Consider the following 24,366-nt stretch of genomic DNA (forward strand, 5'->3'; position numbering starts at 1 on the left):
CTATGAAGTGCCTCTCAACAGCCCCTCCAACCCTCGTCCCTATAGAGAGGAGAATAGAAGCCTTAACTTTCTAATGTAAACAGTCTCTCTGGGAAGGGAGGAGAAGGTCCCTAAATTGTTATAACCCTTTGAAATGTAAAGGAAGCCTCTGGATTGTTTTTCATTCTTTTAAATGTAAATAAGTGGTAAATGGCTCTCAAGGAGATCAACTTGTAACTCTATGGGGAGTAATCCAGTATCTCTAACTTCAAAGTGTGACTACTATTCAATTACTCTTTAATCCACCTTGCAAATAATTGGTGTTTAATAAACACTGATCATGCAGAAATATGAAAATATTAGTTGTTTCCTGACAGTTTTTTCCAGACTACTTTGTTTCAGTCAATGGAACCAGTATTCCAATTGGCTGGCCTGGATCTTTCTTTTTCACACATCATATCTAATTGATTCTCAAACCCTACCAACATTCTTTTCAAAATATATCTAGATTTCGACCACGTCTCACCATTTTCTCTGCCAACCCACCAGTTCAGTCTGCCATCGCCTTCAACCGGATCAAGGTAAATAGCTGTTTAAATAGCCTGGCTGCTTCTCTTCTGTCCCACCTTCCAGTTCTTTCTCCAGGTGGCAGCTCTAGTAATCCTTTAGTATGTCAATATATGCCATTCCTCTGCCTTGGAACATGTCACCTTACCCTGAGGAAGTTCTCAAGTTCTTTCCCCATGCTCAAGGCCAAGATTCTACATGGCCTTGAAGCCCCTGCTTCTCTGATCTCTCCTATTGCTCTTCCTCTTATTTGCTCTGTCCTTTTCATTCTGGCCTCTTTGATGCCCCCAGTGGAAGACCAGTAAGCATGCTCCTACCTTCCTATTCTTGGGAACCCTGGCTATTCAGGAGGCCATCCTTCCTCCAAGACTTGCTCAAATGCCCTCCAGTCTGACATGCACATCTTTTCTCTGTACTTCTTTCTAGTACTTACCAATACCCTAAATATTATAGGTGTGATTTTTTTTATTGTCAGCTTCTTCACAGTAGAACATAACGTCCCTGAGAGTAAGGACTTTGTTTTATTCATGGCTATATCTCCAGCATCTAGAACAATGACTGGCACAGAAAGAGTATGGGTTTTGTAAAGTGAACAATTAATAGAAGTCAAAATGTGCAGACCAGAATAATAAGGAACCCAAGTGTAAACACTTTGTAAAGTCAAATGACAAATATGTGGGTAGTAAAAGTAACACAGGGAAACCATAAAATGAAATGCATTTTAAATAAAAGTAGAAACTACAATACTTATCTTATTTAAAATATAATTTTAAATAAAAATGAAAAAGGGAGGGACTGTGTGTTAAAAAAGTACACTTCTCAATTATGAAATATTATCTTGCACTAAATATCTTTGATTCAAATATATATAAAGCTGAAACTGTAAAAAATTCAGTGAAAACTAAATCTTTACAAGAAATCCTGGAGAAAGTGTATCATGGCTTTCCTGTTATCAGTTTCTCTCTTTATTCTAAGCCACTGATCTCATAAATATATACCATTAAGCAGAAATCTTCTCCGGCATAATAATTTAGAGAAAATTCCGCTTGGAATTTCGAAAAATTTACAGCTCTTGGGTCATGTGGTCCTGCCTCTAGTGATAAATGTTGTGACAGGGGTTGTGGAAAGTTTACTTATTAGAGAAATGTTATTCTACCTCTTTCCTCTTTCCCTCTGGCCAGCCACTTTCTATGTCTTACTCAAATAAATTATATATATACAGGATAAGTTTGTATATTGAATCGCCCTTCTTATATTTTATAATGAGTAAAAAATACTGACTCTTCTTTCATTATTTAATTTTTTAGCTCACTTAAAATATAAATTGCATATTTTTCTTATCAACTCGTTATTTCATCCTTTTTCTCTCGTTCTCATATATAAGTGATAAACCATTATTAGGTACCCTGTGCTTGGAATATTGTCCTTTTTCTCAAGGCTAATTTATAATTATATTTCCTTTCTAAAAGCCATCTTTCTTTTTAATCATCTACAACCACTCCTTACACTTTTGGTTATATAATTTCATAGTATTTGATATATTACTGTAATTATTTTAATAATAAAACCAAATTACAGCATGGCTATTGTTTCAGAAAAAAATTCTTATGAGATGAAATTGGACTAAAGCCTGTATTATAATTAAGGACTTCAGGGTAAGTGCAATGAACAAGTTTAAATATGTAAAGAAAACCTCTAGCTTAAGTAGGGAGGTTTGGGAGGTTTCATTTTTATTTTCTTTCTGATCATGTTATGAGTGACTCTCAGACCTACTTTTTTCATAACAAATTTGTTTTATTTTATGTATTTTTTACAAATGTTATAACACCTTTGAGTTAAAAGTTCTTGAAAACTTCAGGGTGTTCTTAAAATACAATTCCTGATACGGGTATATAGAACAAAATGCAAATATAAACCCAAATAACCACTTAGCTAATGAACTGTGATAGCACACGGCAAAGAGAGTAGACCCTTAAATAAATCAAGCACAGCGTATCTTAAGAAAGAATTTAGCAATTTCGAATTTCCAATTTCATGCTAAGCACCAATTTTTCTTAAGCCAATGCTAGCTAACATGTAAGAGGGCAAGGATATGCTTTAAATCACTGCAAATATTGATTACCTGCTACTTCTATTAATTTCCTACTTCTCATATTATTTCAGCATTTCAGTTTGATTCTCTTCACCTCTATCCCTCTGCATCTTTCTTAATACAAATACCCATACTAACAATCTAGCTGATCTTTTTTTGTCATTTGTGTTATTTTGTCTTCCTTTACAGTCAAACTGTCAATAGCAATGAGTTCTATTTTGTACACTAAGTGCCTTTGGTAAACTGCCTGTACCACTTACTAAGTCAAGAAAGATTCTAGGGTTTAGTTTGGGCTTACTATGAAAGGAAACCAAGATCATTTAGTGATGGTTGCTTCGGGCAAGGCGTTGAAATAAATTAATGTTCATGACAGGTAAATGCTTGCTGTGTACTTCTGCATTTCCTGACACACTGAATAAATGTGTATTGCTACATACTGAACATAATTCTGTCTTGGTCTCTCCTACCTCTTCATTCTGATATCCCTTAGTAGCCGCTTCCTCAGATGGCCCCACATCTTTAGATCCCTTTGTTCCCCATGACACAATCAGTATTCTATCAATAACTCCCGCTTTGTCCACTCCATTAGCTCAAGAATTCCTACTTGACTTGTTCTCTACAGGACATAGCATCAATACCACCACTACCCTGAGCAGAATAAGCCCCCTATAATAGCCTATCAAATGTTGCACCATACCAACTGTGCATTGTTTTATGCATTTTTATCCATTGCTGACGCTGCAGAACTTACTGCACATCTGAAATACAGATGGTAGGTCAGACTGATTTTGCCATCCACAAGTTCACCTGGCAGCTGTTTGCTTATTGTCATGTTTATCTTTTGCTCATTTTTAGAATGATACTCTGGTTGTAAGAGCTTTGCGGCTCTCAGCTCTCCTTCTTCATCCTTTTCTCTTGCCACTTCCTCCCTCAGAGAGCTTATCTATTCTACTCTCTGATAGTCACCTCTGTAGTGTTCACTGCCAATCCACAGAGTCTGTCTGTCAGAATACATCAGAATTCCCTGGGACACTACTTACGTTATTTGTGATCAGGTCCCAAAGTACATGGGTCACATTTTCTCTGCACATTTTACAGCTAAGCATCCCTCAACCTTTGCAACTCCTACCCCACACGTATTCACAGTCGCATTCTGAACTGCAGCCCTAATTATGTGGTAGTCCCTTAAAACCTTGCGTTTATAATTATTTCTTTTATTCTGAACGCAGACACTCCTAATCTCTACTTTTATGTGAATCTCCTTTGACCTCTGAGCCATTTGTCTTCTTTGAACATTCACTTTTTTTTTTTCCTAACATTATTTTGGAGTCTACCATCTCCTGGCTTGTCTCCTATTTCCCTGGTTGCTCCTTATCAGTAGTCTTTTGAATACTACAGATCTCTAGATTTCAGCCATCAGCTTCGGCTCCTCTGCCTTTTAACCTCCATGGTCAGAGCCAGAGGACAGTGTAAGAGGGAACAGGCCTGGCCACAGAGTGCTTGGGAGAAGACCAACTGTACTGTTACCTACCTGCCACCAAGCCTGCTCATTTCTAAGTTCAATTGCTAGCTTGCAGGAAATTTCTGTCACCTCAAACAAACAGAACAAAAAATTTCTGTGGTTTGCTTCTGATATAAAGATTTGAGGCTGGGCACAGTGTCTTATGCCTATAAAGCCACTATTTGGGGAAGTTGAGGCAGGTGGATCACCTGAGCCCAAGAGTTTGAGACCAGCCTGGGCAACATGGCAAAACCCATCTCTACCAAGAATGCAAAAATTAACTGGAAGTGGTTGTTCACGTCTGTGGTCCCAGCTACTTGGGAGGCTGAGAGAGGAAGATCGCTTGAGCCCAGAAGGCGGAGGTTGCAGTGAGCCAAAATTACACCACTGCACTCCAACCTGGGTGACTGAGTGAGACTCCATCTCAAAAACCAAAACAAACCAAAACAAACCGAAACAAAATCCCCAAAACAAGACTTGATTATAATTTCCATCTTCCAGGGTAGAAAACAGAGTTAATAAGAGGCTGAGCAACTGGAATTCAACTCAGACAGTTAGATTCTAGAGTTCAGACCTATAAGCACAAGTCCTGTCTTATCTGTGTTTGCAGAAAAACTAAGACAATTAGTTGGAAAGCCTGTCAACTTACCTACCTTTTTTCATGACATTAAATTTTGCATATGTAAAGCAGATGTAGTGTATGTAAGCACACACATTTTATACTTGTCTGCAGATCCCTTGCTCTCATCAGAGATGGCCACGGCTTTCTCTTCTCCAGTAACAGCAGCCCCATTGGAGCTCCCATGCCTCTATTCTCCTGCAATGATTTAGGTCTAGCCATCAGTTTCTTCTCCTCTGACTTCTTTTTTGTATGCATAAAATTCTCCTGTTACAAAAAAATTTCTCTAACTTTTTCCCAGCTGTAAAACTTCTGACTGTCTTCACTGCCAAAATTTTGTTAATGTGATCTATTCTTTACTTGTTATGTTAAATTTCACACTTCCTAATCACTTACTACGCCACAGATATCTAGCTTTTCTCCAATACTGCTTAACGTAAGTTATTCCAGAAACATTAGTAATGACTACGTGATAGTTGAATTTTAGGAGCAGTGTTTATTTCACCGACCTTCTCAGAAGCACGAGCACTGTAGGCCTTCCTTAAAACTATCCTCCATCTCCTTTCATGAAGCCAGTCTCTCATTTAGAATTCTTCAGACACAGTCCTCATTTCTCATGTTATTCTCTAGGCTGGCAGTTCTTGATTTTAATGTGTATGGAAGTCACTGGTAGATCTTCTTAATGCATTTCTGATCCAGGATGTCAGGGTAGAGCCCAAGATTCCACTTTGCTGTCAAGCTCCTGGGTAAACCAAATTCTGTTGCTCCTACATTTTGAGTAGGATAAGAGACACTTTACCTCAGCAATGACTCTCTTGTCTGTGTTAACTATTAACTACCAGGTTTAACTGTATCTTGGGCCTGTTCCCAGAATATTATTCATCTTCCTACCTGACTTTCCAAATCAGGCATCTTTCAGTATTTCAACTCAAAGTGGAATTCACTGTCCTCATAGCAAAGCAAGCTTCTTTATTGCAGAAAATGTGTAAGTGATAGCAACAGTATCCACTGATACTGTTTGCTTTCTCTTTCTTCTTCTTGCTGTGGAATCTGTAAGCTCCAGAAAGAAAAGAAAAAAATTAAAATACACTGACTCAGGAAAGCACTGTGACAGGTATTTTCACATTTTATCTCTTTACATTTTTTTTAGATGTTCTTCTTATTTTCTTGTAAATTTAGTGACTGTATTTCATTTTGAGTTTTAAGTAATTTCATTTCTCTAACTTGACGTTTTAGATTTTCTTCATAACTTTTTGTGATTAAGATATATACTCAAATTTTATGTTACATAATTTATTACAAATCTTATCTACCTAGTAAAAATGTTTTCATTAAAATTTATTTCAGTATTTATCCATCTGTGAAATAATATACATTATAATAATCATATACAAAATTACTATGTTTTGCATGTTATTTCATAAACTTGTTCTCATTTTTCAATAATTTTCACAAATATTATTATGGGTAGAGTATAATTTAGTGTTATATTTAGTGTTAAATATATGCATTTACATATACATATACTTCTCATTTAAAATATATAGAACTTAAAGCAATTTTTTATCTTTTTGAGAAAGTTAATAGTATAAACAGTATAATTCTAATCATTATTAACTTAATTTTATGTCAAATAATTCTGGACATATTAATATAAAATAAATTATCTTTGGTTTTCAAAGTTTAAGTAAAATGTTTTGACTTTTTAATTTGAATACTGAATTGTACTAAGTGTAGAAAATAGAAATTTTTGTCAGCACTTTAAAAATATATTGCTCAGAAAACTGCTAAGAGATGCATGCCAAATATAAATATATTTGAGGCAAAAATAACAAGTAAGAGTTCTGAGTTTAAAAAATGAATTCAGAAAAGAGGTTTAATAGAATGACATGTTTACATTTCTCTAGGCATCTATTATTTATTTTTAGGCTCTTGACTTAGGATAAAATGAGGATAAATGAAGCAAGAAGGCCACAGTTATTGATGGGCCATTGAGTACATATGTTTACAGAGAATTTCCCTTTTCAAAGCCTCTTTATAAATCAACATTGAAGTTTATTTTATCATCCCTAAATAAACCTTATTTTAACTAACTGATAATCATTCATTGCTGAGCTCTTTTAACTGGTCAAGTTGACACAAAATATATCTTGATCTTCAGTTCAACTAACATTAATGAATGAACAACATCCTCCTCTGTATGAAATTGAACTATATTAAATATAGTTCATTATAGGCTATAGTCTTAGCCTGGTTTAAATGAACCATTCTTTGATGTGTCTCCATGAATAGAGCTAAGTTTAGCTGATTCTCAGCTGTTCACCAGAAAAATTTCCTGAGTGACTGCTTTCAGATACTTTATTGTAATTACCAGTTTCTTTTGTCTTTTCAGGAATTATCTGCATAGAGAGAATAGTAGCCTTGAGTCAATTTCTCAAGTTAAGCTATCAAAAATTCATGATGTATTCAAACTGTAATATCTTTTTCTCTAGATAATTAAACCAGTCTGTAGACTGGGCTAACTACTTCAGACTTTCTTGGGAGATCCTACACACAAAAAATGTCAAATCAGGAATTTTGATGATCTCAAAATGAATTGTTGGAGAATAAAAAAGACTCCTTATCTCCCACAGCCATGGCTGACAATGACCCCCAAACTAGACTGTAATGCTTACTGTGTTGCAACACACACACACAAAATAATAAAATAAATTAAATCACCTGAACCAAGTTTCACCTACTAAGCGGGGGGAAAAAAAGACTTAGAAAACCAAGAGATGTACAATGGAGACATTTGAGCAAATACAACATGGTCTGAGATTCTGAACTTTGAATTTCCAAATACCTTGAAATAGTCTTGTGGTGGGATGAGATTCTCTTTACCTTTCTGATGGATGCAGACTTCATTTGATTAAACCCTTTAAGGACTCAACTGAGCATTGCCTAATCAGGGAACAACTTTTGTCTCTATGTTCCTAGATCACAAAATTTCCTAGATGGAGTAGTATAAGGTCTTCACTGAACCAAGAGAAATGTGGCACCCCGAAACTGCATGATCCTTCTTGCCAATTTTTATTTGTCTAGGCTACATTTATGCACAGATTCTAATGCTATAAAACAGAGTCAGGCTGTTTTTATCAATATAACTCCAACTCACCTAGAAACAAAGATTGAATATGGTGGTTCAAGTACTAGGGAATGGCATTAATAGTTGGATACAATAGTAACCCACACTGTATCCACACTGTATAGGAAAAAATTTGAAGCTTCAGAGAAATAAAAAAGGTGGAACGGATCTAGTTTGTGCAAATGTTTAAACACTCCCTAACCACACTCCCCAGGAATAAGCCAGAGAACTCTCTCTTCATGAAAGTGAAAGAAATGCATTGGTGAGACAAGTACCAGCGCCCTTTAAAAGTTGTCTGCTGGTTTTCCTCAGATAACCAATGATAACTATTATGGATTGGTTTGGTCCCCCAAAATTCATATGTTAAGCTCTAAGCCCCATTACCTCAGAACGTGACTATATTTGGACACAAGGTCTTTAAAGTAAATAAGTTAAAATAAAGCTATCAGTGTGGACCCTCATCCAATGTGATTGATGTCCTTATAAAAGGAGACTAGGACAAAAAATAATAACTATATCAGAGATGTACGCATGGCCTCCTAGGTCAAGCTGCCACCTCAGTGGGACCAGAGGGGGCGCTGTAACATTAGTGGGACTGAAGAACAGAGTATTAGGCCAAAGAACATTATTCTCCAGCCTTAACTTCTGATGAAATTTGCCATGCTAGGTTCGTACTTGCTTGGGACCCATGAAAGCTGCTTTCTTTCTTTTAGATTTTTTAAATTATTAGAGTTTAATAATGTTACTTTCTCTTGTGTTCTGTTGCTATTACAGACAATAATTTACTGGCCAGTTCTAGGTATTTGGTAGAGAAAGATGATCTGGGCATTATATAAGCTCTCTCTGAATCTGGTTAGGAGCATTTGTCCTAATTCCTCCTTTAAGTCATGAGTGTTTAATGTAATAACTTATGCTGCATATGCATTGCATTGTGAATATTTCCTTATTACATACATTTTCTTTTTTTTTTTAATTTTTTATTGTATTTTAGGTTTTGGGGTACATGAGCAGAGCATGTAAGACAGTTGCGTAGGAACACACATGGCAGTGTGCTTTTCTTTCCTTCTCCCCTTCACCCACATTTGGCATTTCTCCCCTGGCTATCCCTCCCCACCTCCCCCTCCCACTGGCCCTCCCCTTTTCCCCCAATAGACCCCAGTGTTTAGTACTCCCCTTTCTGTGTCCATGTGTTCTCATTTTTCATCACCCGCCTAGGAGTGAGAATATGCGGTGTTTCATTTTCTGTTCTTGTGTCAGTTTGCTGAGGATGACGTTCTCCAGATTCATCCATGTCCCTATAAACGACACAAACTCATCATTTCTGATTGCTGCATAATATTCCATGGTGTATATGTGCCACATTTTTCCAATCCAGTCTATTATCAATGGGCATTTGGGTTGATTCCAGGTCTTTGCTATTGTAAACAGTGCTGCAATGAACATTCGTGTACATGTGTCCTTATAGTAGAACGATTTATAGTCTTTTGGATATATACCCAGTAATGGGATTGCTGGGTCAAATGGAATTTCTATTTCTAAGGCCTTGAGGAATCGCCACACTGTCTTCCACAATGGTTGAACTAATTTACACTCCCACCAACAGTGTAAAAGTGTTCCTTTTTCTCCACATCCTCTCCAGCATCTGTTGTCTCCAGATTTTTTAATGATCGCCATTCTAACTGGCGTGAGATGGTATCTCAATGTGGTTTTGATTTGCATCTCTCTGATGACCAGTGACGATGAGCATTTTTTCATATGATTGTTGGCCTCATATATGTCTTCTTTCGTAAAGTGTCTGTTCATATCCTTTGCCCACTTTTGAATGGGCTTTTTTTTTCCTGTAAATCTGTTTGAGTTCTTTGTAAATTCTGGATATCAGCCCTTTGACAGATGGGTAAACTGCAAAAATTTTTTCCCATTCTGTTGGTTGCCGATCCACTCTAGTGACTGTTTCTTTTGCCGTGCAGCAGCCGTGGAGTTTCATTAGGTCCCATTTGTCTATTTTGGCTTTTGTTGCCAATGCTTTTGGTGTTTTGTTCATAAAGCCCTTGCCTACTCCTATGTCTTGGATAGTTTTGCCTAGATTTCCTTCTAGGGTTTTTATGGTGCCAGGTCTTATGTTTAAGTCTTTAATCCATCTGGAGTTAATTTTAGTGTAAGGTGTCAGGAAGGGGTCCAGTTTCTGCTTTCTGCACATGGCTAGCCAGTTTTCCCAACACCATTTGTTAAACAGAGAATCCTTTCCCCATTGCTTGTTTTTGTCAGGTTTATCAAAGATTGTATAGTTGTAGATATGTTGTGTTGCCTCCGGTGCCTCTGTTTTGTTCCATTGGTCTATATCTCTGTTTTGGTACCAGTACCATGCTGTTTTTATTACTGTAGCCTTGTAGTATAGTTTGAAATCCGGTAGTGTGATGCCCCCCGCTGTGTTCTTTTTGCTTAGAATTGACTTGGCTATGTGGGCTCTCTTTTGGTTTCATATGAATTTCATGGTGGCTTTTTCCAGTTCTGTGAAGAAAGTCAGTGGTAGCTTGATGGGGATAGCGTTGATTCTGTAAATTACTTTGGGCAGTATAGCCATTTTCACAATATTAATTCTTCCTAACCATGAACATGGAATGTTTCTCCATCTGTTTGTGTCCTCTCTGATTTCGTTGAGCAGTGGTTTGTAGTTCTCCTTGAAGAGGTCCCTTACGTTCCTTGTGAGTTGTATTCCAAGGTATTTTATTCTTTTTGTAGCAATTGTGAATGGCAGTTCGTTCTTGATTTGGCTTTCTTTAAGTCTGTTATTGGTGTAGACGAATGCTTGTGATTTTTGCACATTGATTTTATATCCTGAGACTTTGCTGAAGTTGCTTATCAGTTTCAGGAGTTTTTGGGCTGAGGTGATGGGGTCTTCTAGGTATACTATCATGTCATCTGCAAATAGAGACAATTTGGCTTCCACCTTTCCTATTTGAATACCCTTTATTTCTTTTTCTTGCCTGATTGCGCTGGCTAGAACTTCCAGAACTATATTGAATAGGAGTGGTGAAAGAAGGCATCCTTTCTAGTGCCAGATTTCAAAGGGAATGCTTTCAGTTTTTGCCCATTCAGTATGATGTTCCGTTGGTTTGTCATAAATAGCTTTTATTACTTTGAGATACGTTCCATCGATACCGAGTTTATTGAGGGTTTTTAGCATAAAGGGCTGTTGAATTTTGTCAAATGCCTTCTCTGCGTCAATTGAGATAATCATGTGGTTTTTGTTTTTCGTTCTGTTTATGTGGTGAATTACATTGATAGACTTGCGTATGTTGAACCAGCCTTGCATCCCCGGGATGAATCCTACTTGATCATGGTGAATAAGTTTTTCGATTTGCTGTTGCATTCGGCTTGCCAATATTTTATTGAAGATTTTTGCATCTATGTTCATCATGGATATTGGCCTGAAGTTTTCTTTTCTTGTTGGGTTTCTGCGGGTTTTGGTATCAGAATGATGTTGGTCTCGTAAAATGATTTGGGAAGTATTCCCTCTTTTTGGATTGTTTGAAATAGTTTTAGAAGGAATGGTACCAGCTCCTCTTTGTGTGTCTGGTAGAATTCGGCTATGAACCCGTCTGGACCTGGGCTTTTTTTGTGTGGTAGGCTCTTAATTGCTGCCTCGACTTCTGACGTTGTTATTGGTCTATTCATAGTTTCAGCTTCCTCCTGGTTTAGGCTTGGGAGGACACAGGAGTCCAGGAATTTATCCATTTCTTCCAGGTTTACTAGTTTATGTGCATAGAGTTGTTTGTAATATTCTCTGATGATGGTTTGAATTTCTGTGGAGTCTGTGGTGGTTTCCCCTTTATCATTTTTTATTGCATCTATTTGGTTGTTCTCTCTTTTATTTTTAATCAATCTGGCTAGTGGTCTGTCTATTTTGTTATCTTTTCAAAAAATCAGCTCTTGGATTTATTGATTTCTAGAAGGGTTTTTCGTGTCTCAATCTCCTTCAGTTCAGCTCTGATCTTAGTTATTTCTTGTCTTCTGCTGGGTTTTGAGTTTTTTTGATCTTGCTCCTCTAGCTCTTTCAATTTTGACGCTAGGGTGTCAATTTTGGATCTCTCCATTCTCCTCATATGGGCACTTATTGCTATATACTTTCCTCTAGAGACTGCTTTAAATGTGTCCCAGAGGTTCTGGCATGTTGTGTCTTCGTTCTCATTGGTTTCGAAGAACTTCTTTATTTCTGACTTCATTTCATTGTTTACTCAGTCAACATTCAATAGCCAGTTGTTCAGTTTCCATGAAGCTGTGCGGTTCTGGGTTGGTTTCCGTATTCTGAGTTCTAACTTGATTGCACTATGGTCTGAGAGGCTGTTTGTTATGATTTCAGTTGTTTTGCATTTGTTGAGCAGTGCTTTACTTCCAATTATGTGGTCAATTTTTGAGTAGGTATGATGTGGTGCTGAGAAGAATGTGTATTTTGTGGATTTGGGGTGGAGAGTTCTGTAAATGTCTATCAGGTTTGCTTGCTCCAGGTCTGAGTTCAAGCCCTGGATATCCTTGTTGATTTTCTGTCTGGTTTATCTGTCTAATATTGACAGTGGAGTGTTAAAGTCTCCCACTATTATTGTGTGGGAGTCTAAGTCTCTTTGTAAGTCATTAAGAACTTGCCTTATGTATCTGGGTGCTCCTGCATTGGGTCCATATATGTTTAGGATCGTTAGCTCTTCTTGTTGTATCGATCCTTTTACCATTATGTAATGGCCTTCTTTGTCTCTTTTGATCTTTGCTGCTTTAAAGTCTATTTTATCAGAGATGAGGATTGCAACTCCTGCTTCTTTTTGCTCTCCATTTGCTTGGTAAATCTTCCTCCATCCCTTTATTTTGAGCCTTTGTGTATCCTTGCATGTGAGATGGGTTTCCTGGATACAGCACACTGATGGGTTTTGGATTTTTATCCAATTTGCCAGTCTGTGTCTTTTGATTGGTGCATTTAGTCCATTTACATTTAGGGTTAATATTGTTATGTGTGAATTTGATACTGCCATTTTGATGCTAAGTGGCTGTTTTGCCTGTTAGTTGTTGTAGATTCTTAATTATGTTGATGCTCTTTAGCTTTTAGTGTGATTTTGGAATGGCTGGTACTGGTTGTTCCTTTCTATGTGTAGTGCCTCTTTTAGGAGTGCTTGTAAAGCAGGCCTGGTGGTGACAAAATCTCTGAGTACTTGCTTGTTCGCAAAGGATTTTATTTTTCCTTCACTTCTGAAGCTCAGTTTGGCTGGATATGAAATTCTGGGTTGAAAGTTCTTTTCTTTAAGAATGTTGAATATTGGCCACCACTCTCTTCTGGCTTGTAGTGTTTCTGCCGAGAGATCTGCTGTGAGTCTGATGGGCTTCCCTTTGTGGGTAACTCGACCTTTCTCTCTGGCTGCCCTTAGTATTTTCTCCTTTATTTCAACCTTGTTGAATCTGACGATTATGTGCCTTGGGGTTGCTCTTCTTGCAGAATATCTTTGTGGTGTTCTCTGTATTTCCTGCATTTGAGTGTTGGCCTGTCTTGCTAGGTGGGGAAATTTTCCTGGATGATGTCCTGAAGAGTATTTTCCAGCTTGGATTCATTCTCTTCGTCCCCTTCTGGTACACCTATCAAATGTAGGTTAGGTCTTTTCACATAGTCCCACATTTCTTGGAGACTTTGTTCATTCCTTTTTGCGCTTTTTTCTCTAATCTTGGTTTCTCGTTTAATTTCATTGAGTTGGTCTTCGACTTCAGATATTCTTTCTTCTGCTTGGTCAATTCAGCTATTGACACTTGTGCATGCTTCGTGAAGTTCTCGTATTGTATTTTTCAGCTCCTTTAATTCATTCATATTCCTCTCTAAGTTATCCATTCTTGTTATCATTTCCTCATATCTTTTTTTAAGTTCCTTAGTTTCTTTGCATTGATTTAATACATGTTCTTTTAGCTCACAAAAGTTTCTCATTATCCACCTTCTGAAGTCTAATTCCGTCATTTCGTCACAGTCATTCTCCATCCAGCTTTGTTCCCTTGCTGGTGAGGAGTTTTGGTCCTTTCTAGGAGGCGAGGTGTTCTGGTTTCAGGTGTTTTCCTCCGTTTTTCGCTGGTTTCTTCCCACCTTTGTGGGTTTATCCGCTTGTCGTCTGTGTAGTTGCTGACTTTTCGATTGGGTCTCTGAGTGGACACCCAGATTGTTGATGATGAAGTATTTCTGTTACTTGGTTTTCCTTCTACCAGCCTAGCCCCTTCGCTGTACGACTGCTGAGGTCCACTCCAGGCCCTGCTTGTCTGGGGTGCACCTCTAGCAGCTGTGGCACAGTGAGGGATGCTACCCGTTTCTTTTTCTGCTATCTTTGTCCCAGGATGATGCCTGCCAAATGTCAGTCTTTTGGATATAGAGGGGTCAGGGAGCTGCTTGAGGATACAGTCTGTACTTTATAGGAGCTGAATTGCTGAGCTGTGAGCTCTGTTGTTCATTCAGGGCTGTTAGGCTGCTATGTTTGATTCTGCTGCAACAGAGCTCATTAAAAAAACCCTTTTTTTCTCAAATGCTCTGTGTTGGGGGGTTCGGGCTTTATTTTTCGATGTCCGTTGAGGTGTCCTGCCCAGCTAGAAGGCAGACTAGCCACTGTTTGGCTGCCGAGGCTCCGCCCTGCTGTTGTGTGATTCGCCCTGTTCCTGCAGGCTCTGCTGTGGTCTCCGCCATGCCCTGCGGCGGAGTCTCTTCGTTGTAGCGTGTTGCCTCGGCAACGGCAGGCTACGTCAGCAGTGAAGTGTATCTCAGTAGGGACTGGTTGCCTCAGCAATGGAAGGCTGCGTCAGCAGTGGGCGTGTATCTCAGTAGGGACGGGTTGCCTCAGCAACGGAAGGCTGCATCAGCAGTGGGCGTGTATCTCAGTAGGGACGGGTTGCCTCGGCAACGGCTGGCTGCGTCAGCAGTGGGCGTGTATCTCAGTTGGTGCGGGTTGCCTCCGCAGTGGTGGACGCCCCTCCCCCACAGAGCGTCTCGGACCATCTGCTTGGGATAGTTTGAAATCGCGGTTTTATTCGTCCCACTGGGTACCCCAAACGATCTGTCCCTGCAATCCCCTGGGCTGGCCTACTGTCCAAGTCTCATTCAGTCTCAAGTCCAGCCCTCTCAAGTCTCAGGTTTCCGGTTCAAGAGGGCACCCGGAGAAGCGTGCCCTGTGGGGATTGCTGGGTAGGGCCGGCCGCCGCCGCCCCGGCTGCTGGCTTCGCCAGGCAGACCTACTGCCTGGCGTCCCGTGTCTTTTTTATGCTTGGGAGTTTCCCTGTTCTGTGGGCAACAAAGATCAGTCTGGAAATGCAGCTCGGACTCACCTCTTTGCGGATTCAACGAGAGCTCCAATCCTGGGTTGTTCTCACAGCACCATCTTGAGTCCTCCACATACATTTTCAATACTAGAATTGCTAACATTTTAATAGACACATCAAATGTATCTGACCATAATGGCATCATTGGAAATTCTGATGGTTATTTAATATTTAATATTTTCAATGGTTATAAAAGAAACAGTTTTTCCAAAACAGTTACTTGTATTTGTAATTATCATTTTAGAATAGATTTTTATAAGAGAAATAATTTTAACAAAGAACCTTTTGGTTACTTTGCTGCGTATTGCCAAATTGATTTCCAGAAGATATGAATCCAGATTTTTAGTTCACTAGCAGTATATACAAATATCCGTAACATTTCACACTTGCCAGCATTTGGGATTATTATTTTTTATAGATATATTTAAATAGAATTTGATAGATTTTTTTAAGTAGTCTTTTAATGACTCTTTAATGAGCAAATACAATGCAGCAGACAATTTCTAAATGCTGGGAATACAGTGGTGAACAAGTTAAGCAATGTCTGTGCCCTTGAGCCCTTATGGAATTTACTTTTTGAGTGAGAAAGAGGAGGGGGAGTATACATAGACAATGAACAGAATAAGTAAGTAGTTAATAAATGTAGCATAGCAGTGGTATCATGGCATGGAGAAAAATAAAGCACAAAAGGGAATGCCAGTGAAACAGGCATTACTGATGCTCATTGTGTTCTTGTTACTCAGGCTTCTAATGAATCCTGGAGGGCTGTGGTTGACTGGGGCCATTTGATCAGTTCTGCTCAATGAGTGTTAAGTCAAAGTGACCTGTTTTATCTCTGAGCTAGAGCACTGAATACCCATGAGAACCATGGGTAAAAAGCATGAGGTCTCTGTTTTTACTGTGATTACTGGCAAAGTTATGGAGTTTCTGTGTTTTTCTAGGGCCGGTCTAAATGTACTGACAGTATTGAGCAGAGCCTGGAACCATGAATAATATATAGCAGGAACAATAAATAAATCATCATGGTTTTAAGCTGCTAGAATTCTGGTGTTTTGTTTTTGTCTTTTACATAGAGGCAGTGAGATATATTTGGCTGCTTTTTAAAAATTGTATTTATAGATAATTCAGAATACAATTAATTCTTTGTTGATTATCAACCTGTGTATCTTCTCCAGGGAATTGTCTACTTCCGCTCTTTGCTCATTAGCTTTTTTTTTTTCCAATGGGTGTTGGTGTTTTTCTTGCTGATACAAGAACAATTTATAAATAGAATAATTCAACTTTTAAAAAATATGTTAAAATATTTTCAAATTAATTTTGTTTGACATAATTCTATAATTTGCATTTTATATCTCTATAATTATTTCTCACTAGTTGCCAATTGGTTTTTAACTATATATGATAACAAGTGTAGCACATATAGATAGATTTGAAAGCTAAGGTAAGACCCCTACAAAGGGAGTAAAGTAACAGGAAACTGGTGAAAAGAAAGCGTGACATGAGGGCTCAGCTCTTATGTGAACAAGGGATAAACACTCATTTATTGAAATGGGTTAATTGGAAATCACTCAGCATGAACTCAGAGCCTCAGAGGATTCTCTCTGTCACTGCTAAGAGCCAGGATATCTGTCTGTTTCCAAATGCAATTGCCCCTGAGATAAACCTTCTTACAATCAGCAGCTCAAGTAAACACAGTTTTCTTGTGTGTTGTGCATTGTTAAACACAAACTGAAGCTATTTATGCTTTTTTAATGGGATAACTTCCCTCTGTCCTCTGCAATATCCGGATTTCGAGGGAAAAAAGATAATGGGCCTGAGTGTTTTTGTTGCATGGTGTCAAATTTTGCCTATAAAAAGAAAAAAACAAAATGAGATCAACATGTGTGCTAAATCAATCATGACTTTTTAGTGGAAAGATGAATAAAAAATAATGAGAAAGTTAAATATAACCACACTACACTAACAAGCAAGGGAGCTTACGGCGGAAAAGTCATGGGTAGGTAATAACGAGAGTGCAAGTATCTTTTTAAATTATTTTACCTTTTGGCTTTATGTGTTTTTGTTACCAAAAAGTTTTCAATCAATTTTCTGGGTAAATTTTCAAATATTTGGCAACTACATAAAATATCTAAGCATTCTACATCAATACTCTTTGATCCTCTGACAGGATTACTCAGTATTGCTTCATACTGCTATTCTTAGTCTAAATTCAGAAAAAAAAATGGAGTCTCAACACATTATCTTCTCTAGAAAGACAGGGACTGTGTCTGTGGTGTGCATCACGGTCTATCAATGTAAGTGCTTAGCACCTATTAGAGGCTTAATGCATGTTTAGTAAATGAATAAAAAGTCATCTAAGATGTAAAATTTAATTTTGAGAATTTTTACTAAAGACAAGAATGTTTTGTATATATTTTGTTTCATGATCACTAATCCTTATGCCGAATAAACATAGAGGTGGACATTAAATCAATGAAACAAACTTATCACTGCACATTCACCAACAATTACAGAAGAGCCTGTATGTGCAAAAAACTGTCCTGTGTAGACAATGGTAACAGGCACACATACACCCAGACATACTACATCCCTGCTCTTAAAGAGATTAAGAAATCTTTGAGTGTAACAGCCATGTTTCATTCAGTTCTGTGTCCCCAGTGCCTCGTTCAGAACTCCTTACTATATAACAGACATTGACCTATTATTGAGGTAAGAAAAGAATGAATGAATGTGGAGATCAAAGTAATGAGTTAACTCTAGTAAAATTGGGCAGCATGAGTATGTGTCTGTATATTTGCATGAGGGAGAGAGACAATGAGATACGATAGGGGTACAGATTCCTTCAACGGTATAAGCAAAAATTATACTTCTCTGCCAAAATAACGAAAGCTTGACTTTCCCTTCATATAAGGAAAAGGAAGAATTTAGACACATCATTTCTTTTACTGCCTTTTTTCTTGAATATATTCACTGGGGTATGTTAGGAAGATGTTTACAAAAGAACGATTTGAATTTTGACGTCTAGCCTGCAGTAGATGTTCAAATAGCATTGCCACAAAAAGAAGAGAATCCTGTTTTTAAAGATACATTTGCACATTTCCTGTCTAGTTTCACATCTCTTGCTCTTTTGACTTAATCTAGGTTCATGCCACTCATTGTCAATAACATGGTGTATATGAAAGAACCATGTATATTAAAAACAAAATGGAGAAGTTAAAAAAATTATGGGTTAAATAATCTATGCTGTCAGTTCTTTCCTACATATATTCTTTCCACTTCCGTTTGTCTTATGTTTTCTCTCTTGCTTCTGCTAGTCATTATAAAATTTGCTTGTCTGTTATCAGCCACATTTCCATCTCTTCTATTTGCTGAAAAGGAAAAAAATTTACCTAAAACCTCTTCCAAAAATATACATATATTTTATATTTGGCATGAACCAACATGTATAACAACAATGATAAAAAACCATAATTGCTTTGAGAGGGTGATATGGAATACTGGCAAGTAAAATTTAAAATAATTTTATGTTTTCATGTGATGCTCCCTACATAGTCCACTGTGTTCTATTTATTACCTCCAAAACTTTTTTTTTTGAGACAGAGTCTTTGTATTAGTTAATGCTCACATTGCTATAAAGAAATACCTGGACTAGGTAATTTATAAAGGTAAGACATTTAATTTGCTCACAGTTCTGCAAGCTATACAGAAACCACGATGCTGGCATCTGTATGGCTGCTGGGGAGGCCTCAGGAAACTTACAATGATGGTGAAAGACCAAGTAAGTGCGGGCATGTCACATGGCTAGAGGAGGAGCGAGCGAGCGAGAGAGAGAGCAAGGTGCCACATTTTAAAACAACCAAGCTCACTGGAACTCATGCACTATTACGAGGACAACACCAAGAGGATGGTGGTAAACGAACCATGAGAAATTCACCCCCCATGATTCAGTCCCCTCTCACCAGGCCCTGTCTCCAACACTGGGGATTACAATTCAACATGAGATTTGGGTGGGGAACACATCCAAATGGTATCAGTCTTGCTCTAGCACCCACGCTGGAGTGCAGAGGGATTATCATGGTTCTCTGCAGCCTTAAACTCCTGGACTCAAGTGATCCTCTTGCTTCAGCCTCCTGAGTAGCTGGGACCATATGTCCATGCCACTATACCCAGATTAATTTTCTTATTTTATGTAGAGATGAGGTCTCTTTATATTCCCTAGATTGGTCTTGAACTCCTGAGCTCAAACAATCCTCCTGCCTTGGCCTCCCAAAACTTCTTGAAGGGGAGGAAACTACATTCTGCTTAAAGATATTTATGCACGTAGTGTATATAATATGTAATACAATGAGATATGTCCCAAAGGGCCTGTCAAAAAGTGTTTGCTCCTTTACATGTTTGGAAATTATCTTGTTCTCAACTTTTATTATACGTTTTAAACCTGAACGCCTTATTTCTCAAAGTGTGTCACAAGATTATCTTAGGAGTTCTCATTACATGACTAAATTAATGAAAAGATTGTCTACATTTGCATTTTAAAAAACATGTGACTTTACTTCACATCTTTTTCCTTCCACTAGGCTTTTGTTCTCTTTTGAGAACAGTCAATGGTTTTTCTATCTTCAGAACATCCTTTTGTTATATTGACTTAGATATACCTCTTTTTAGGTTGGACACAGATAAAAACAAAGTTATTCTACAGAAAAAAGAAAAGAAGGAAGAAGAAAAGGAGAAGGAGAAGGAAGATGACCTCAGAACCATATGTTTAAGTGAATGTCCTTGTTTTCATAATTTATGTCACCTATAAATATTTGATATACATGCCATCTAAAATATTTCTGGCTTTCAAACTGACCACCAATAGAGGCAGACATCCTCACATATTTATAATGAATGAGATAAAATATTTTAATTACAGAATCTTTAGGAATTAAGGACAAAGAACACTTGATTATTTTTTCTTGCATTGGTTAAATTTTTCAGGAAACAAGTTAAATTTTCGAGATTAATCAGAATAAGTATATGACACATCTGAGATAATATTTCTACCATTATACTTTTTAGCATGAAAACTATTAAAATTATTTAATAATTCCCTCAGTGTTGCTTTCCAACTGATATGCTTCCAAAATATCTGCTATCTTGATTGATATATGTAACCTCAGTTATCTAAGTAGCCAATTAGACAGGGCACCTCAGCTCTTCCTGTTAGAAGTCTATATGCTCTATACTAAAATGGCATTTGGGTTACCCATTAAAAAGAGCTATAAAGCCAAAAATGTCTCTAGTAAATCTCTCTTAAACTTCTCTACAGGCAGCATTCTAAGCTGGATCATTTGGTCCAGAGTAGAGATGAAGTTATTTATATTTTTCTAAATTTTCTGACTGCTAGTCAATCTGGCTATAAGATTACTCACTTTAAAACACAAAACTCCACATTTTCATTTGTGAAAAGTGTGGTTAATCATATTTCAAACAAACAACATAATACAAATCAAAAAGTAGAGCGCAAAGGAGAATCAATTCGACTGCAGAACTATGATGTCTCAGAATATTCCAATTTGTAGGGACATTTATGTTGAACAAAGCAGGAAAAATTAAAAAGCTTTACAATTTAAAGAAACGGTATCTAATCCTCATGGTTTACCCTCCACTTGCCTGTCACTTGATGGAGAACGTGGGAGATAAGGGGAGTGCAGTGGCTTGGGGGTCTGAAATTAGCCAGGCTGAATGAAAGCAACTACTGTTTCACAGCAGGGCAGAGTCAAAACGTAAGTAACATTCTGTGTTTATTTAAACTTTTGATCATTGTTCATTATGACTGTTTTGCATTAAGTTTGTGGGTTTTTTTTGAAATGTTGCATTAAAGATAATTTATGTTTAGTACTGACTTTTCTGGCACACTTTTAATTCTGTTTCCAAGGTGACTGCCTCACTCACCTCATCTTAATCCCATCCCTGACTCATGCTGAAGCTTAAGCAAAGTATGTATCCCTAGAAAAGCCTTAAAGAAGCACATTAATAGGAGAAATACCAGGAAACTAGAGATTATTTAGGGGCCAACCCTTGCTCCACAGTTGGTACACAAAGCCCTCCGTTCAGTGATTTAATCAGGAGAAATTGTAGAACGCTTGAGCAGAGGGAGGTTAAGGACTGCCACCAATTTGTTAATCATGCCAACTAGTCATGAATGTCTATATTCAGTTTTCTGCAGCTAGAGAAATCTTGGCTATAAAGAAACTTTTCTGCCATGAAATCCTACACTTAAATATTTTCTAAAGTTAACTGACTGATGAAAATTCTTAATCTCATCCTCTATGAATTCTCATGATAAAGGATTCAATTTAATCTTGCCTTAAGGACAGAGGCTGTTTGTTTAACTCTCTTTTCTCAAGTGGTAGAAATTAAAGCTTTAATCTCAAAGCAAAACCAAATTAGCAGGAATATATTCCCAAATTTTGTCACTTATTCACCCTGAGAGCTCCCTGAGCACAGAGCTGCTTGTCCTCTGAGTCATCTCTCCACTCCCCTCTTGTATTGTGTATTCAAATAAGCCTGCAAAGGGACTAAAGGGATGCTGGCGTCTCTTCCTCTGATAATGGAATATTGAGCTCAATATTATTTTATCACCCGCCTCTGTGATTTCCAAATAGCCTTAACAGGTTGCCCTGTATAAAATCAAGCTAGGAAATGATTCTTTTGAAAATTAGCATGTTCAATCAGAATCCAGCAGGCTTTCCTTTTCAAAGCATCTGTTGTCATTTCAAATTTATGAACCACCTTAGCACTGTCTGAGACATCAATTGGCTTTTGAGCTATCACTTCTTGGTATGTAGCAATGTGTTCCACTGAATGTTAGTAAAAGACAATATCAGGCTTTGAAGGATTATCAAAGTGTTTTCATTAAACAACTTTTCAAAATCATGGTTGTAATATGCTTTGGGGTTACAGTCCAGGAAGATCCATATATTTGAAAGAAATGGGGAAATGATTAGGCTGATCCAAATATTACAGCTGATTTTTTTTGTCCTCCCCCCCAAAACAATTCTTGTATTTGAGTTAAAAGTTAAGAACATGACAAGCTCAAGGTTCAGTGTCCTAGTCAGTACTGTAGCATATGTATGCCCTCCTCAATAGGTTCAAATTCTGCAGTTAAACCTCCTGAGGCTGGTCACGGTGGCTTATGCCTGTAATCCCAGCACTTTGGGAGGCTGAGGTGGATGGATCACCTGAGGTCAGGAGTTAGAGATCAGCCTGGCCAACATGATGAAACCCCCATCTCTACTAAATATACAGAAATTTGCTGGGCATGGTGGCATGTGCCTGTAATCCCAGCTAGGTGGGAGGTTGAGGAAGAAGAATCATTTGAACCCAGGGGGTGGAGGTTGCAGTGAGCCGAGATCATGCCATTGCACTCCAGCCTTTGAGATAAGGGCAAGACTCTATCTGAAAAAAATAAATAAATAAATAAACCTCCTGAACAGAAATTCATATGCAGATAGTTAAGAAATTATTAACACTGCAAATTGTGTAACTGGTATATTTTCCGTTAATGTATAAGTGCTTTTGCCTAAAAAGGGGGACCTCCTACAACATAGATCAGTGCTTCACCCCAGCCTCGTCCCTCAGGGATTTTGATTCTCATTCAGTAGGTTTAGGGTCAGCCTTGGCACCCTTACCTTTCAGGTAGTTATTGTGCAAATTAATTCAAGGATCATAATTTTAGAAAAATGGATACATATTTTCATGGTGGGCTTTCATTGTGCTCTAGTTAATTAGTTAAGTTAGTGCATTAGCCACATCCAAAACTTCTTTCCCCTTTTGCTCTCCTATCTTTAGATGTTTATTATCTGCACTTTGCATATTTATTCTTCAGTGTAGTTACATGCACAGTAGAAAGAATACAGGATTCAAAGACAAGTTAAAATATTGTCTCTGGATAGGAATAGAATATAATGCCTCTAACTGCTGACATTTTACAAAGCTAATATGTACTGTTTTGATTCTTTACTCATTCAGTGCACTATTTGAATAGAATGCTGCAAGGCACTGAAATAAGTTGGTAAACTCAAACCAGTCTGCTTCCTGCTTTGCAGTACAGTAAAACATTAATCTTAAACAAATAATCTGCATGAAAAACTGCCATAAATGTGACTAAAGAATAGTAAAGAACACTACGGTGACCGAGGAATAAATGAAGTAACTAATTGCTTGGCTCAGAGATACTCAATAAACATTTGTTAACTTACCCCTGTTGGTTTGTGATGGGAGTAAGGGGAGGGAGAGCGGTATTTTAAAGTTACTTTATTTTTTTTCAGACAGAGTCTCACTCTGTCACCTAGGCTGGACTGCATTGGTGCAATCTCGGCTCACTGCAACTGCCTCCTGGGTTGAAGCGATTCTCCTGCCTCAGCCTCCTGAGTAGCTGGGATTACAGACATACACCACCATGCCCAGCTAATTTTTGTATTTTTGGCATAGACATGGTTTTGCCACATTGGCCAGGCTGGTCTTGAACCCCTGACCTCAGGTTATCCACCCACCTCGGTTTCCCAAAGTGTTGGGATTACAGGCATGAGCAATGGTGCCCACCCTTTAAAATATAGTTTAATGGTAATAGAATACCCAAGACCACTGATTGTAAAATTAATTTAAATCTAAGCTCATATAAGTACACATGCACACACGCGTGCACACACACACACACACACACACACACGGCTATCTATCATCTATCTATCTATCTATCCAAATGACCTTATTTTCAATTACATAGATTTACCTCCATTTGCTATTTGTCAGCAAGTTAGTACCAAATACAGCATCAATTTTTAACTCAGCTGGCTAACCTAAATGACTAGTTTATGTTATTTAAAAATGACCTTTTATTCTTAAGAAATTATTTGAGTGCCCTTAGTACTGGTTAAAAAAATTAATTATTATGATGTTTCTTTATTATAAATTGGTATTCAGAATAATAATTATAAAAAATAATATGGGCTCTGCCAGTCTAGATGTTTTGAAATGATTGTATCTACTTGAATGATAATTAATATTAAGATAGTGAATTTCTATAAATCCTTCTTGAATTATTCATCTCCTATTTTTGGATGATTTATTTTATTATTTTTATATTGTATTTCCAGATTCTTCTCTATCCA

The 24,366-nt window shown here is 37.6% G+C and overlaps 1 protein-coding gene across 32 annotated transcripts in view; it reads right to left on the reverse strand.

The window, feature by feature from the left end:
- LOC144580163 (uncharacterized) overlaps positions 1 to 24,366 on the reverse strand; it is a 341,993-nt gene that overhangs the window by 105,420 nt on the left and 212,207 nt on the right. For 27 of the 32 annotated variants that reach the window (XR_013529236.1, XR_013529238.1, XR_013529251.1 and 24 more), the window contains one exon: positions 5,268 to 5,815. The exons of 1 other annotated variant lie outside the window; for it this stretch is intronic. Coding sequence is in view for 1 of the 31 variants with exons in the window: in XM_078355340.1 (XP_078211466.1) it covers positions 16,957 to 17,055 (99 nt within the window). In the remaining 30 variants the exon portion in view is untranslated. Of the gene's footprint in view, positions 1 to 5,267; positions 5,816 to 15,453; positions 17,056 to 24,366 lie in introns of those variants that run through there. 4 more of the 32 variants (XR_013529222.1, XR_013529228.1, XM_078355340.1 and 1 more) reach the window with 4 other exon arrangements.

The sequence above is a fragment of the Callithrix jacchus genome, chromosome 18, assembly GCF_049354715.1.
Source record: "Callithrix jacchus isolate 240 chromosome 18, calJac240_pri, whole genome shotgun sequence".
NCBI classification, from domain to species: domain Eukaryota; kingdom Metazoa; phylum Chordata; class Mammalia; order Primates; family Cebidae; genus Callithrix; species Callithrix jacchus.